This window comes from Thunnus albacares, chromosome 15 (assembly GCF_914725855.1).
Source record: "Thunnus albacares chromosome 15, fThuAlb1.1, whole genome shotgun sequence".
In the NCBI taxonomy this organism is placed as follows: Eukaryota; Metazoa; Chordata; class Actinopteri; order Scombriformes; family Scombridae; genus Thunnus; species Thunnus albacares.
In genome coordinates, this window is record NC_058120.1 from 22,799,503 (window position 1) to 22,815,489 (window position 15,987).

The following is a 15,987-nucleotide window of genomic DNA, read 5'->3' on the forward strand; positions in this document are numbered from 1 at the left end:
TAATAGTATCTCAACTGACAGCATTCCTGCAAGAGGGCACGGCCCACATGACGACAACTTTTGGGAGGTTGGAGGGTGGTTGTTGAGGGGGAGTGGAGGTGGAGAGAGAGAAAGGGGGGGGGGGGGTGTTCCTCTCTCTCTCTCTCTTTCCACTCGTTGATCTGATGAAGCCACACCTTCTCTGCTGTCTGCACCTTAAAGCACACCGTCTGTCAGGCTGCTTCCTCCTTCACGACTTAAATGCATCTCGTCTCTTTTGATTTTGAGATATTTATCTTTTAACAGCACTTTGCAGCTTGATTTGAGGCTGAATATTTTGTTGTATTTGTATTTATTGAGACCATGTACAGTGTTTAAACATAAATGTTAACATTTGATTTATTGCACCAGAGTTAGCTTGAAGCTAACTTTCATCTGCTGTCACTTACAATTAAAACACACAGGACGCATTATACAAAATACAAATCTACACACAATAGCACATCACATACACCCACAATGTCAATCAGAAATGAATAATATAAGCCTGTCAGTTTGTCATGTAAGCTTGTTACAGAGCTGAGTAGATAGAGAGTGCAACGACTAGTCAGTTAATTGATTAGATGATCGACAGAAATTTAATCTGTAACTATTTTGATAATCGAATAATCGTTTTAGCTATTTTTCAAGCAAAAATGCCAAATATTTGCTGGTTCCAGCATCTTAAATGTTAAAAATGTATGCTTTTTTTTGTCATATATGATAGTAAATTGAATATCTTTAGGGTTTGGACAGTTTTTGCTATATGAAATCTATCTGACTTTCATTAATCTCCATTAAATCCTCATGTTTCCAAAGCTGCCACGATTTGTCGATTGACAGAAAATATATCAGCAACCAGAGTGGATAATTAACTTCCACCGGCCAAATGCCTAATGAATGTTCAAGTTTTACCAGCCACTTATTAGTTTTTTTTGGCTAATTATTAATTAATTGTTAATCATTAATTGGTTTTTTTGGCTGGTAAGTGAAGCAGATCTACCAGCCACTTGCTGTTGGCTGGTGTTAATTTTATGCCCTGTTGGAAACTATTTTGATAAATGAATAATTGTAGAAAAAAATGCCCAAAATTTGCTGGTTACAGCTTCTCAGATGTGAATATTTGATGCTTTTCTGTGTCATACGTGATAATAAACTAAATATCTTTTGATTTTGGACTGATGAACTGATAAAACAAGACATTCGAAGACATCAACATGAGTTCTAAGAAATTAGAACAGGAAGAGGCTGGTGGATTTGCATATTGGTGCCCAAAAATGACAAATCGTTCATGCATGCTACTGCAGACCAACATTTCATATGGTTCATATTTTTAGATTCATTTTCTATCTTCCGTGCAGCTTTTTGTTCCATCAATTTCAGTGTGGTTAAAAAAAAAAGAAGAAGAACATTCAGACTTTCTTGAGAGAAATTCATGAAAGAAATTAATTCATTGTGACTATTTATCAGTTTTTAATTATTTTATTTGTTTGTCAAAAATATTGTTATTGTCACATCATGGAAATGAAGTTGCAAGCAGACGCTGTTTTGAGAGCTTTGCCTCGTTTTGTGCTTTTAAAGGACAAACTTAACATCTGAGAGACAGGAAAGGCTTCAGTCAGCTGCCAAAAACAATTAACACATGATGTTTTGAAAATCAAATAATAAGCAAAACATGGAAGTAGTGAAAACTGTGAATCTGGTGAATTAATTCTCTTGCTGTTTAACAGTTAACTTGATGTTTGAGCTTCCTTGAGCTTCCTAAGTATACGTCCACATGCACAGGATTTTATAAATAACAAAAAATCCATGTTCACCATGATGAAATACTTAAAACGAGCACGTTTTATGTCTCTAACTACCTGTAGTATCTTTGGAAAATGACCAGCTGTGATGAAAATTACATGTGATTTGTAATTAATGGGTTGAAACATCCAAAACCACCAAGACGACCCTCTTTAAAACCCAGAAAAGGTGTCTTCAGTCAGTCACGGTCTGAACTTGCCGTGTTGACGTCAATATAACGTGATCTGATTGTAACTGTGGTGCATCATACCAGGTGTTAATGATCAGTTCCACCTATTGCACAGTTTCACTTGACGTCGTGTTAGCGGCGCAGGAGAAAAGTGTTTTCACTCTTCTTCTCCAGCATCAAACTCTAAAGACTGCCATCTTCTTTTTTTTTTTAAGTTCCCTCCCTTTTCGATTGCATTGAGCGCTTTTAGCCAGCTTGTTGTATCTGTCACTCATCTCTTTCTGTCTTCAACATTTACAGGTACAGAAGCAGGTCCACCCAAACCTCATGGCGAAGGAGGACGCCCTCCAGCACATCGAGGAGCTGATCCTGCAGCTGCTCAACATGCTGTGTGTGGCCCAGCCTCGCTCCGTGCAGGACGTAGAGGTAAGTCCTCTCCTCTCTGCTCACTAGTATCTCTGCACTAAACATAAATTTTAAAAAAAAGTGCAAGTTTACATCCCGACTGTCATGTTTTTCTTTCCTCTCCTAACTGAATACTTCTGTGTGATCGTAATTCTTTCCGATTTATGAAGCGTGGAGAGGAAAAAAAACTAAGATTTCTCTCTTCTCTCTCGCCAGGAACGTGTCCAGAAAACCTTTCCCCACCCAATAGATAAGTGGGCGATCGCTGACGCCCAGTCAGCTATCGAGAAACGCAAGAGGAGAAACCCCTTACTTCTCCCTGTGGACAAGATACACCCGCTGCTTAAGGTAAATGACTCCTGAACAAACCACCGAAGATATGAAGTTCAACATTCTTATAAGACCCAGTCAGCTCTGATGCAAGTGCCAGAGAGTTACGGCAAATGCTGGGAAATACTCATTATCCAATTTATTATACTGCTTTGGCAGCTTGGTTCAGACTAATTCAATTACTGGTACCCTGAACTTATCTGATCTTTCATGCAGTTTAAGACAGACACCGGGAAAGATTTTTACCTGCTGTTTGACCTCAGTTTTAACAAAAAAATATGTCGTTTTCTCCTTTTTTCTTCCCAACAGGAGGTTTTGGGCTATAAAGTCGACTACCATGTTTCCCTCTACATCGTGGCTGTTCTTGAATACATATCAGCAGACATACTGAAGCTGGCAGGCAACTATGTCGGCAACATTCGGCACTATGAAATCAGCCAGCAGGATATCAAGGTGTCCATGTGCGCAGACAAGGTGAGTAAAAGCCGACACTCATTCACATCAAACAGTTTAATAGACGCAGGCTGTAAAAACTAAACATCACGAGGGTTCCTCTCCTCTGCTGTTTGTTTCTAGGTGTTGATGGACATGTTTGACCAGGAGGAGGACATCGGTTTGATGTCGCAGTGCACAGAGGAGCCGTCGTCCTCCGGGGAGCTCACGTACGACGACCTGGTGAGGCTTGAAATCGCGGAGGAGCGGCAGTACCTGCGCGAGCTCGACCTCATCATCAAAGTGTTCCGCCATCACTTCCTGTCCAACCCCAAAACCTTCACGCCTCAGGTGAGAAAGGAAATTAATTACGACGCTTTCAGAGCTGCAATATTGTTGATTTCTAAATTTTAGTTTGATCAAAGGAGAAACAGTTTCAGACACCTCGTGCTCATATAAACATACTGCTGCACAGAATAAATGATTAAATTAAAGAGTAAACTGCAATCATTACTTTTCTCAATCAGTCAGCTAATTGTTTGCTCTATAAATTGTCAGAAAATAGTGAAAAATGCCAAGATAACATCTTTAAATTGTTTGTTTTGTCCGACCAACAGTCCAAAATCCAAAAATATTCAGTTTATTATCACACGAGAGACAGAAAAGCTGCAAATCTTCACAACTGAGAAGCTTCAATTAGGTGATGTTTGGCATTTTAACTCTTGAACTTTTTGATTTTCGTCCCGTTAAACTTGAAGAAACGTATTTCTCTCCTCTGTATCCTTTCGACAACAGAGGAGGAGGAAAGACGGAGGTGAAACAGGAGCTGCGGTCAGCTTACTCTAAAGCCAGCTTATAAACAAACACTCAAGTTTCTAACTGAGCTTAATTACAAAGCAATTTCAGCCAAATCCAGCTTAAGAACATTTAAATATTACAATTGAAACTCTGTAATCGGCTAACGGGTAATCAGAACCGATGAGTGAAAACCCACACAGATTTTTACAGCTTTTGTTTTATTTTAATAAACCTCAGAAAGAGACGGCCTGACAGTGGTGTATGTATATTTTTCCACTTTCACTTTCCCTTCACGCGGTGCCAAGTCACTCTCAAATCATCTGTGAGTAAAGACGGTTGTTTAAGAGCTGCCAGTATATCCATGCCTTTTTTTTTATTGTGCCACCTCCAGAGGCACCGCCCATCCAGTAAACGAACATTCATATCTGTCTCGTGACGGTTAACCAAAAAAAAAAAAAAAAACAACAAATGACTAATTACATTGTGTCTTATACGGCAGTTTCAGCGCTCTAGAGTACCGGGTCGGGGGTAGGGAGCTGAGCCGAAGTGGGTCTATGCGTTGAGAAGAAGTAAATGGAAAGTTGAGTTTAATGGGCTGCTGTGGCTTTGCATATTTTGGGTTGGGTAATTTGTGGTATCATTTGGGTGAGGAAGATAAAACCTTTTGTGAGGCCCAGTGGAATGCAGAACATGTAATTATGCTGAGACAGGAACAACATCTGCAGCCCTCGCCAAAATAACCTCAATTATGTATGTTGAAACACGGTATAATCTGAAATTACTTGTGGATGTCAAAAAAAAAAAAACCAACCCAAACTGTTACGGTCAAATAATGACTGGACAGAAGTTCTATTCAAACTTCAGCAGTCAATAATCACTCTGTTGCTATTTTTGGGGGGTTGTGCGTTCTCATCTGCTTGACTAATGATTTCCTCTGGCAAATTGAGCCTGTTGTTGTTGTTGATTTTAGCGCATTCTCGACACTTTTTTTTTTTTTTTTTTTTTTTTTAAGCGTTTATTTATCCAAGGGAGGTTGACTGAAAGTGGGAGCTCTTTCAGTAACACCCGGCTACAGACTCGTATGGTTAAACACATTCAGTGTGTTTACTTGAACGTAAGTAACTTGATTACTGTCGGGTTTTCCGTGGTATCCGTGATTTTTTTTTTTTGGACGTCATTTACAGAAAATACTTTTTTAAGAATAAAGGATTATAGGAAACTTTTTTTTTTTCTCAGGAGAAACATTAATTCTTGGCCGTGTTTACACTTTATCAGGTTTCTAAAGGGATTGTTACTGGTATATTATGTGCATGAGTAAGACTTTAGACAGGAAAATATCTCTGTGGTAGCAGTGTGGTGCCAGAAAAGAAAAGATCTACAATCATAGTGGTTTATTCTTGCACCTAAGATAATAAATACTCAGAGTATGGGTAAAACTGAAACTGAAACTCAAATAAAAAAAAAAGGTCTCTAACTGTGCTGTCAGTCCAAGTCAGATGCTCCAAGCGAGAAAGACCGAAACTCTAAATACTGAGCAGCTGCATGTAAACACAGTTTTCGGAGGAATCAGGTCGTTGCTGCATAATGTTGACACATTCTCTGATTTGTGTGCTTTAACCGGATTTTTCCCGATTACACAAGCGCGTATAAACGTAGACGCAATAGATCTTTTAATCTGTCGTCGCCTGTCTGCTCATTTTCATGTACAACTTAAAAGGTGAGTGATGCATAGTTAACTCCCTCCCTGTGACAGACTTTCACAGCTGGTTTAAGGAGTCAAACACAAACCTGCCTCTCTGACCGTAAAGCTGCTCGTCTTTCACAACCCTTCCCCTGCAGCCGGTCTTTTCACAGCAGCACAGTGTTTTGTAATGATCGTTCATGTCTTGTCGTGCAGGATGCGGAGGTGATCTTCACTAACATCCTGGACATCCACGAGCTGAGTGTGAAGCTGCTCGGACTGATCGAGGACGCCGTGGAGATGACGGCCGACGGCAGCCCTCATCCGCTGGTGGGCAGCTGCTTTGAAGATCTAGCAGAGGTACGGAGCATTTCTGACAAGAAATCCTTTAAAAATTTGGTAGTTTAAAGAGTCCAAGACCCTGATCTGCAACGACACCTGTCTGAGTTTGACTGTGGACCTTTGTTCCCCCCGACTCTCTCCTCTCATTTCCTGTCATCTCTAGTAAAGAAAAAAAGAAAGATTGACAATATAAACAATTATATAGGTGCATGTTTCCTCCCTGTGTTTTCCACAGGTTGAGAATTTGTGATGTTTCATGTGACGATGAAAAGATCTTAATCCTAACTTAACACTTGCACAGTAGCGCTCTACGGGGTCAAATAGATTTTCAAGCAAACCTTTATAAAAGGAAGAAATAATACATATATAAAAACAAAAACATGAGATTTTTCTTCACGAGAGCTAATCTGTTGAGTCGGCTTTCCCAAAAAATAAAATATTTTTTAACAAACATTTTAAGTGATGCAAACAAATAGCGTATGTCTACATTAAACATGGCTCTGTTCAAATTGTATCAAACAGATGATGTTGCAGCTCTTGTATGCAGAAGGGGGATATCTGTCCGCAAGTCTTAGGTTGCTAACAGACTCTAAAAGGCCCCATGAAACTGAAGTTAGAGCGTCTTTAGCTTCTGCACTGTGACAAATCCTTCGCGTTTGATTGGTCCACACACCCAAACCTGTTGTTAGATCAGGAGGATGATGAAGGAGAGATGGATGAATTAGACCTCAGCCACATTGTTTTTGAAATGAAAGCAAAGTTTTTACCCACTGATATCCAGTCCTGTCTCTCTCCATATCACTCTGTGAGCTACTATGACCAACAAACGATGAAGTACAGTTTTATATGCAGCATTCACTGTGTGTGCACCTGTTCAGAAATGTCAGTTTGTAATCGGGAGGTTTTATTACAGAAGGTGTTAGATACTGTTAGCTCATTAACTGATAATCAAATACGAGCAGCTAGCATGGGACACACTGTGTGCATCTAAGCATCCTCATCCTCATAGTTATATAAGATTTTTTGTCAGTGACAAAGTTGTAAAACATTAAATGTTGAATTATTCTCCTCGTGTCTGTAGGAGCAGGCGTTTGACCCCTACGAGACCCTGTCTCAGGATATCCTCAGCAAGGATTTCCACGAGCACTTCAACAACCTGATGGCACGACCGACTGCTGGCCTCTACTTCCAGGTAAGATGTTCAAACCGGCCTCAGAGACGGTTGGTTGCAGCTTGTCGTTTGACGCAGAGTTCGGGCAAATCAGGAACGGGAACTTGATTCGATAACTTCTAGGTCGTTTGAGCTTATTTAAGATATACAGAAAAGTGGGGAAAAAACAATGGAAACCAGTAGATTTGTATGATTTTCACATTTTAGCATATGTAGCTTGTAACCTTAAAGAATAGGATGATACAGCATTCTGCAGTCATTGTGTTCAGCCATTATTATCATACAGAATTTGACACATTTACAAAAAATAATGCAATTTTCAAGAAGAATCTGAGGTAGATATTCCTTCTCCTGTTAATAAATGATTGATATTGAGTAATTCTATACAGTATATAGTATTTTATCAGTACTGGAGGACTAAAGTAAGTGATATGTACTTCTCCTTGGACTGATTCATGTCTTTCCTGTCATTCTCAGACGTCAACCTTTCTTATAAACCACAAAATGCCATAAAAAATGAAAAAGAAAAAAAAAAAGTTGTTTGTTTTTAATATGAAGGTACAAGTAGGTCACTTATGTGTTTACACCAAGCAAACAGTGTTTCATTATTTGTTCCTGTTTTGCTTTGAAGTTAACCTGGGTGCCTCGTGGAATTCCTCCCGATATCGTTTGAGGGCATGTCACGACATATTCGGCGTCCTGTGTACAGTTTATTCACTGCTGCCGCATTGTTTTATTTGGACATTCCTCACAAGAATAGCATTGAATTATGCTCAACGGGGTGCAGTTTGGCAGCCTTTGAAGATGAAATATTTTCTGGTGTTTTCTCAGGCCAAGGACCAACGAGTCCGACTGTTCACATAAAGCAACATCAGGAGCTCCAAACTCAGAGCGGTATTTACAGTATGAGGTGGAATCTTCAAGGTTTACTGGATATTAAGTTTTTATTTGAATAGATCTACTCGTAGACACACTGTATGTCTCCGTTGTCTGGTAGCGTATATAAAAGTCAGAAACTGGACTTCAGGTTGAGGCCTCGCTGTGTTTACCCTCAAACCACCAGTTTAACCCCAGTTATATCAACACTGCTGGCACTGTCCTCTGATTACCCACACCCAGTGTTTATTTTCATATACTCATTGTATGAGAGTGAGGAAAAGGGCACAGGAGTTAAAAATAAAGTTGTTGTTTTTTTTGTGTGTCCACCGTGTTGATAGCACCGCAGTATTCATTTAAAAAGCCTTGCATTGTTTTATTTGCTGTTTAATTTAAAAACTAAAGCAGTGTATAACATCAAGAAGGCAAACTTGTCTCAGTACACCTGTGTTTGAGTAGTAAAATTGATTCATTCATTTATTTTTCATATAACTCAACACAGGATGTCTACGACTGATTGATAGATATCGAAAAACCACAAAAATATCAAGAAAATATAAAATCTATTTCACGCACAATCTGAAACTAATTGTAGTAACCGTCATATTTTCATGTTAAAACATGTTTTGTGGTTTCTGTGTTTGGAATTAGTAATAGTGCTTAGTGGGAAAATCGTGGGCCACTATTAACGTATTATTATTATTATTATTATTATTATTATTATTTTCGTTATCGATTCACCAACTATTTTCTCGATCAATCACTGTCACAATATCAGCAACGGTTTCACGCACCATCAAGTCTTAAAAAAAAATGTCAACTCAACAAAGGAAACAAAGAATGAATTTTGCCTGATGAATGTCTGAGGACCGAAAAATCGTTAATAAAGTGAGTGATGATCAATAAAACGTCTAATAGCTTTAAACAATCCAAAACCCCAAAGACATCATACTATCACTATTTACTATCATAGAAAACAGAGAAAAACAGCAAATATTCACATTTAAGAAACTGGAACCAGATCATTTTTGTCGTGTTTGCTTAAAAAAGAATGACTTAAACATATTGTGTTGCTTTGCAAAATCCATTTTGCTCTGCTGTGTGTGAGCACAGAGGTGTGTGTGTGTGTGTGTGTGTGTGTGTGTGTGTGTGTGTGTGTGTGTGTGTGTGTGTGTGTGTGTGTGTGTGTGTGTGTGTGTGTGTGTGTGTGTGTGTGTGTGTGTGTGTGTGTGTGTGTGTGCGTGCGCGCTGGACGTCAGCGGTCCCAGGGGCAGATGGTGTAATGGTGTCTCTCCACCAGCCTCCCATCTGAAACCCCCCAACACACACACACACACACACACACACACACACACACACCTTCCACCCCTTTTTATGAAGCAGCTCCTGCCTCGTTTCTGTGCAGGGAGCTAATCTTATTTTAGAATCTCTCACTTTGTGTTTCATCTCTGACCTGCTGCTTCGTCATATCATCATCATCATCGTACGGACACTTTTTTATCCACAGCACCTGGTCCAAATGCAAACCTATTACAGCGTTTGCTTCTCTCCTACCTCTTCAGCTTTTGTCTCTTTGCGTGTGCTTCATCTTTCTCACTCCATCCTTCTTGACTTCCTCCCTCCCTCCCTCCCTCCCCGCTCTCTGTCAGATAGATGTGTCTGTCGAGCACTCAGCCCCTGCACTCTGCAGCGTCTGGTATTGTGGGTAAATTACATCGCCTTTTAAAAATAGAACAGGCAGCCACACTGCGGGCCATTTTTCTCCTGGGGAGGAGGAGGAGGAGGAGGAGGAGGATGAGGAGGAGGAGGAGGTGGTGGGGGGGCGGGGGTGGCCCAAGGCACATTTCATGTTGAAAATAAGCTGCGAATTAAGATGGCAAAAGACCACGACATGGGTTCAAGCAGTCCTGTACCTCCTGTGAAACGGGAACACGTTGTTCTCGTAGTCGTTCTCTACCGTGTTCCTGCTGCACTCTGTGTTTTATATTTAGGCTGCTGCCACAATGATGCACGTGATGTAGTGACTGATGATGAAAGAAAAAAGTTTAAATCAACTTAACCTGCTCAAATCAGACGTATATGCGGCCCTTCATGCGTCAGATCCATGCGGTGATAAGTTGAGCTCAAGCGATACTTGATTTTTAAGCTAAATATTCAAATCAATATTTTGTGAGGATACCTGGTTGTTTAACAGCTGTGACGAAGATATTTTAGCAATTAACTATATATAAAAAGCAAGTAAATATAAGATAATGTCACTGTTAATTAGATATTATATAGGATAACTGCAGTATAAACATGAAGTAAGGTCAAATATAAAGCTCTAAAACATGTTTTTGTAACGGTCAACAAGAGCCAAAACTCATATCCGTGTCAAGAAGGGAATATTTTAACGAGGTTCCAGTTAGGCGGAAGGACTACATGACGGGAATCTTCCTCTAATCCCAGCAGGTTTGTCAACTATGACTTCATTGTAAGACTATAACGCAATACAAACCAGCTGAGAATAAACAAGCAGAACCGCAATATGTGTGTCACAGTGACATGGTGAGTACCATTAATGTTCGGGAGTATTGTCTTGTACAAAGATTGATGCAGTCATGAATGTGTTTGGAGTTTTTGTTTGCCTTTTGTAGTCAAAATGTTCTCGACTGCAGCAGCGACTGCATCTTAGAAACACAGTTAACTACTACGTATTTGAAACTAGAGCCGCAACAATTAGTCTGTTAATCAATTAGTCGAACGACTAAATGAGTCGGCAACTATTTAGAGTCATTTATTTAAGAGAAAATACTCAAATTAACTGGTTTCTTTAGTCTTGTACAATAGTAAAAATCTAAATGTGCAGCCTTAATGCATGTTTGTAAAGCTGAAGGTTGCTGACACATTAAAATCTAAACTTAGTTCATTGTTCCTCGGCTGTCCATCAGTGTGCATCTTTCTTTTCCATGCACACAGACCCTCCTCCCCTCGCCTCCCCTCCCCTCCCCTCCCCTCCCTGAGCTTCTTCTCTCCACGCAGACAGTGTGGCCGCTGCTGTGGAGTCTGAGTACTAGCGTATTGATTCTGAGTCGTCTATCAGGGGAACAGGAGATTTAAATGGATACTATGACGGCCTCCTCTCCGGTTACCCTGCAGCCTTACTCGGTCAACCGCTTCTCCCTCCCCACCCTCCCTCCCCTCCCTCCCCTGCATCCATCACTCGTCACCCTCTGGCCTCACATCTGATCTAATTCAGACTCATTTATAAACTGAAAGGCACACATTTGACTCGACCTCATCTTCACTGTTCTCTTCTTTCTCCTATTTGTGAATTTTAGCAGTATTTTTACCCGAAAAAATACCCCTCCTGTTGTTTTTAAAATCTGGGACATATTTCTGTAGTTTTCATCATTGCGTCTGTCAGTTATGATCACATTTTACTTGCTTGCATCCAAGACATGTGAATAATACCAGATGCATCTTAACAATGGCTTCCAAAGGGGCCACAAAACACAAACAGCCTCTGACAGCTTTAAACAGATCCAGTCCTCTAAACCACTTATTTAGAAGTGAAAATGAAAGCTGAGGTTAAGAGTTCTGTATAAGTTCTGTGTAAACTGGTATGTCCTTGTTCCTTTTATTGCGGTTTGGATCTGGATTTTGTTTGTTTCTTTTTAGCTTCTAGGATTAAAAAGACAAAAGAAAAATTTTCGTTAAATAAATCCCAGTTCTAGCTCGGATTAGTCTCTCCTAGTGACACATGCTGTGTCAGAGTTACAAGATTATTACAGTTGTTTAAATCTGCTCATGATTTCTTTACTCTCATCTATCACTAACACCTCTTATGTATCTTTGTCTCTCCAGTCAGTTGCAGAAGGCTTCAAAGAAGCGGTCCAGTATGTCCTCCCACAGCTGATGATGGTCCCAGTGTATCACTGTATGCACTACTTTGAGCTACTACAGGTGAGTCCTGACACACAGCGACAGTTCTGATCAAGGATGAGACTTCGTGTCTTCAGTTTCTCTTGAAGAATTATTACATTGCTCCTTCTTTATTGGTTTATTATTGATTTAAAACCTGGTTAATGATAAATAATCTGGTATTTCAGCTTATTAATGTGTCAAAATGTTTGTTAGAGATTTTGTCACCTTGTTGCTGTTTTTCTAGCAGGAAACTTATTTGTTTGCCATCAGCGATATCATACATCTCTAAAAAAAAAAAAAAAAAAAAAAATCTAAATTTTCCTTTTTTCTGTTTTATTTATTTATAAGGACAACACACATTAATCCACATTTCTGTAAACATACCAGTGTTCATTTTCAACTTTTGGCAAGATGTTGTGAAAGCAGTGTAACGATTCCATCTTTAAGTTCCGGTTAAGCTTTAATATTTTGAATAACCTGATTTATAATTGACTTTGTCTCTTTCTGTAACTTGTTGGCACCTCTACTGCTCTCTGTCTCACGTGGACATAATGAACAGGGACAAAACAAACTTGATCGTCTCTGATGGTGAAATGTAAACTGGCTGGAATTGTGATCAAATCTTATATAATTGTATAATTTTAATGCAGCTTTTCTACAAACCTTTAACACATTGAGACTTGTTACAGCAGTAAAAGCGCAGGTGTAACTCATAACAGTAACGACAGCTCAGTTCCAGTGAACCATGTCCATATAAGGCAGTTGTTGCCATTGTTATTAATGTGCCTTTTACGCAACATTGTGACATGTCAAAACATCTATAGACTTCTTCTGTACTGCGTTATGAGTCATAGCAACGTATCTGATGCGTCATCTCTGCAATTTCACAGCAACTTCAGGAGCGCAGTGAAGACCAAGATGACAGAGAATGTCTGAAACAGGCCATCACAGCGCTGCTCAACCTTCAGTGTAGCGTGGAGCGCATCTATGCCAAACACCTGCCTCGCCGTAAACCTGGGTGAGTCTCCGCTGAAAGTATTAATGATAAGATATTAAATCTGTCGTTCTGTCAGCGTTAATTAGGCAAGATGCAGTAATAACATCCAGACAACCTGTATTTGTTCAGTAGAAATATTTCTGTGGCTCAGTTTTTTTTCTGACTCCGAGCTTCGCTTCTCCCTCACAGCGAGCCCATGTACCGCCTGTACAGCAGACAGGTTCGTAGCAAACAACTAGCCATCAAACGCATGAACGAGATCCAGAAGAGCATCGACGGCTGGGAGGGGAAGGACATCGGTCAGTGCTGCAGCGAGTTCATCCTGGAGGGCCCGCTTTTACGAGCGGGCGCCAAGCACGAGCGACACAACTTCCTGTTCGACGGCCTGATGATCAGTTGCAAGGCCAATCAGAGTTCACGGCTCCCGGGGTCGGGCAGCGGGGCAGAGTACCGCCTGAAGGAGAAGTTCGTGCTGAGGAAGATCCGCATCGTGGACCGCGAGGACTCGGCGGAGCTGCGGCACGCCTTTGAACTGATAGGCAAAGATGAAAACTGTGCGGTTTTCTGTGCACGGACAGCGGAAGAGAAAGCGGCGTGGATGGCGGCGCTGGTGACTCTGCAGTACCGCTCCACTTTGGATCGCATGTTAGACACAGTGTTGCAGCACGAGGAACAGGCACATCCTCTAAGACTGCCCTCCCCGGAAGTTTACCGCTTTGCTGTGCAGGACTCTGAGGAGAATATAGTTTTTGAGGACAAAGTTCAGAGCAAAACAGGAATCCCCATCATTAAAGCCGGCACAGTCGTCAAGCTCATAGAGAGGCTCACCTACCACATGTATGCTGGTAAGATGTTGCGACAGATCTTCTCGTAGAAAGATATTAGAATTCAATTTGCAAAGATACATTTTGACTTTTCCCCCCTCATTGTCTCACCGTTTCGTCTCTTTGTAGATCCTAACTTTGTGCGCACGTTTCTTACGACATACCGATCATTCTGCAAACCACAGGAGCTTCTCACCCTGCTGATAGACAGGTATGTTTAACTAGAACATCTTCACCTGGACGTTTTAAGACAAATATGTTATCAGTGATGTGGTATCGCGGCTGTCCTGACATGTCTGATCATTATTTCTCCCAGGATCGAGATCCCTGAGCCAGAACCCACTGAGGAGGACCGACAGGCTCTCTGGAACGGCGACCAGCCGATGGCGGCCGAGCTCCAGAGGTTCCGCAAGGAATACGTGCAACCAGTCCAACTCAGGTAACGACAACCGTCCAATCACAGCCGATCCTGCCTCAGTTGATGGTTCCTGTAAGGCTCTTAAAAGACAAAGAGCAGCAGATAATAAAAATTGAGGGGAGAAAGAATGAATTTAATGCACATCATTCACATTAAGGAAACTTCTGAGTTTGTCCAGAAGTGGTTATCACTGAGTTTGCATTTGCATTATTTGCATGGCACCTTTTTAAAATCCATGTCAGTGAATTAGTAAAGCATCACAGTCCTAAAATAATTTAAGAACAAATTAACTTAACTTCTCCTTTTAAACCGCCACACAAAAGATTTAGTGTCTCTTTGCCTCCTGTTGTTGTTTGGCTCTTTTAAACTCTCCTGTTAAGGCCTGAATGTTCTCACTGAACCACAGAATTACTTTTGTATTAGACTTTGTCTCCTTATAAGGAGCAACAGAGTCAAGAATAGTCCTGTAAGTACCATTAAAAACTATGAGCTCCTCAGTATTGGACTGCAGTTCTGCTGTAGTTACGGGCAGCTGCAATAAAAAAAAAAAAAACCTCTAAAACTTTAGTCACAGGACCAGTTCAAACACACGTTGAGAGGTATCAGTTTTGTGGTTTCTAGACTGTATATCCTCTGCAGCAGCATTACTTTTAGAAGATGGCATCAAGTCAGCGGTGAATCACCTAATATGAACAACAGTTTGACTTTTTAAGGATAAATTGGGACAGCATTTTTTATTTTTTTAAAAAAAAGAAAAATTGAAGGAACTTGTCCTGCAACTTGGGTGGTCTGTAGTTTAATAAACAGAGTGATGTGGTCCCACTGTTTATTTCTAAATCAGGATACTCAAAGTAAGTAAAAATATCTCCTCAGACATGGGTTTTGTCCTTTTAAAGCACATGTTCCTGGTGTTTCCCCTTTTTTTTTTTTTAAGTATCTACTCTTAAAAAATGTTAACCGACCACAGTGGGGATTACACAATGGGTGGATTATTAATGTGATTTCTTCTAAAAGTAAACGGTTTGGTCAAATGTCTGGCCGCTGGAGTATGTGGAAAAAGTGGGTTTCTTATGTAACAGAATGACTGCGCAGCACTAAAATATATTTTCAGTTGGAATTTCCTCAGAAATCGAAAGTGGAACTACAGCTGAGCTTCTAATGAATTATTACTGACTTGTCTTTACTTCCCAGGGTCCTCAACGTTTTCCGTCAGTGGGTCGAACATCATTTTTACGACTTTGAAAACGATCCAGAGCTGAGAAGTCGATTAGAGGAATACATCACTAGCAAAATTCAACTCCGAGGTCAGAGCTGCACACGGATTCCCTTTCGTCAGAAGTTGATGTTTGATGACTGAAGTTTTTTTGTGAAGGAACTTTATTTAAGTGTGGATGTTTCCCTGGTGTTAGAGGGGTTGTTGATACAGTCTCTAGTACCTCATTTAACTCAGCTAAATACAGCGAAACACAATGTCGTATTACTATATGAGCTGGAGAAAGTGTAGATGTTGTTTACTGTATGTTTTATGTGTGTTTCCTTTGTAGGCAAGTCTATGAGAAAGTGGGTGGAGTCCATCAATAAGATCATCAAGAGGAAGCTGCAGACGCAATCAAACGGCGTCAGTCACAACATCACCTTCGAGAGTCCGCCTCCTCCCATCGAATGGCACATCTGCAGAGCGGGCCAGGTGGAGTCGTTCGAGCTCATGACCCTTCACCCCATAGAGATCGCCCGCCAGCTGACTCTGCTCGAGTCGGAGCTCTACAGGTGAGTCGCTGATAACGCACGGAAGCGAAATCTGTTATTAGATGGTT

General features: G+C 40.6%; 1 protein-coding gene across 1 annotated transcript in view; it reads left to right on the forward strand.

Moving 5' to 3' along the window:
* sos2 (son of sevenless homolog 2 (Drosophila)) overlaps positions 1–15,987 on the forward strand; it is a 37,110-nt gene that overhangs the window by 12,604 nt on the left and 8,519 nt on the right. Inside the window, exons 2-14 of the mRNA XM_044375610.1 lie at positions 2,294–2,419; positions 2,615–2,746; positions 3,038–3,202; positions 3,305–3,511; positions 5,856–5,999; positions 7,063–7,173; positions 11,875–11,973; positions 12,825–12,952; positions 13,121–13,776; positions 13,885–13,966; positions 14,072–14,194; positions 15,365–15,477; positions 15,718–15,940. Coding sequence (XP_044231545.1) covers positions 2,294–2,419; positions 2,615–2,746; positions 3,038–3,202; positions 3,305–3,511; positions 5,856–5,999; positions 7,063–7,173; positions 11,875–11,973; positions 12,825–12,952; positions 13,121–13,776; positions 13,885–13,966; positions 14,072–14,194; positions 15,365–15,477; positions 15,718–15,940 — 2,309 coding nt within the window. The remainder of the gene's footprint in view (positions 1–2,293; positions 2,420–2,614; positions 2,747–3,037; positions 3,203–3,304; positions 3,512–5,855; positions 6,000–7,062; positions 7,174–11,874; positions 11,974–12,824; positions 12,953–13,120; positions 13,777–13,884; positions 13,967–14,071; positions 14,195–15,364; positions 15,478–15,717; positions 15,941–15,987) is intronic.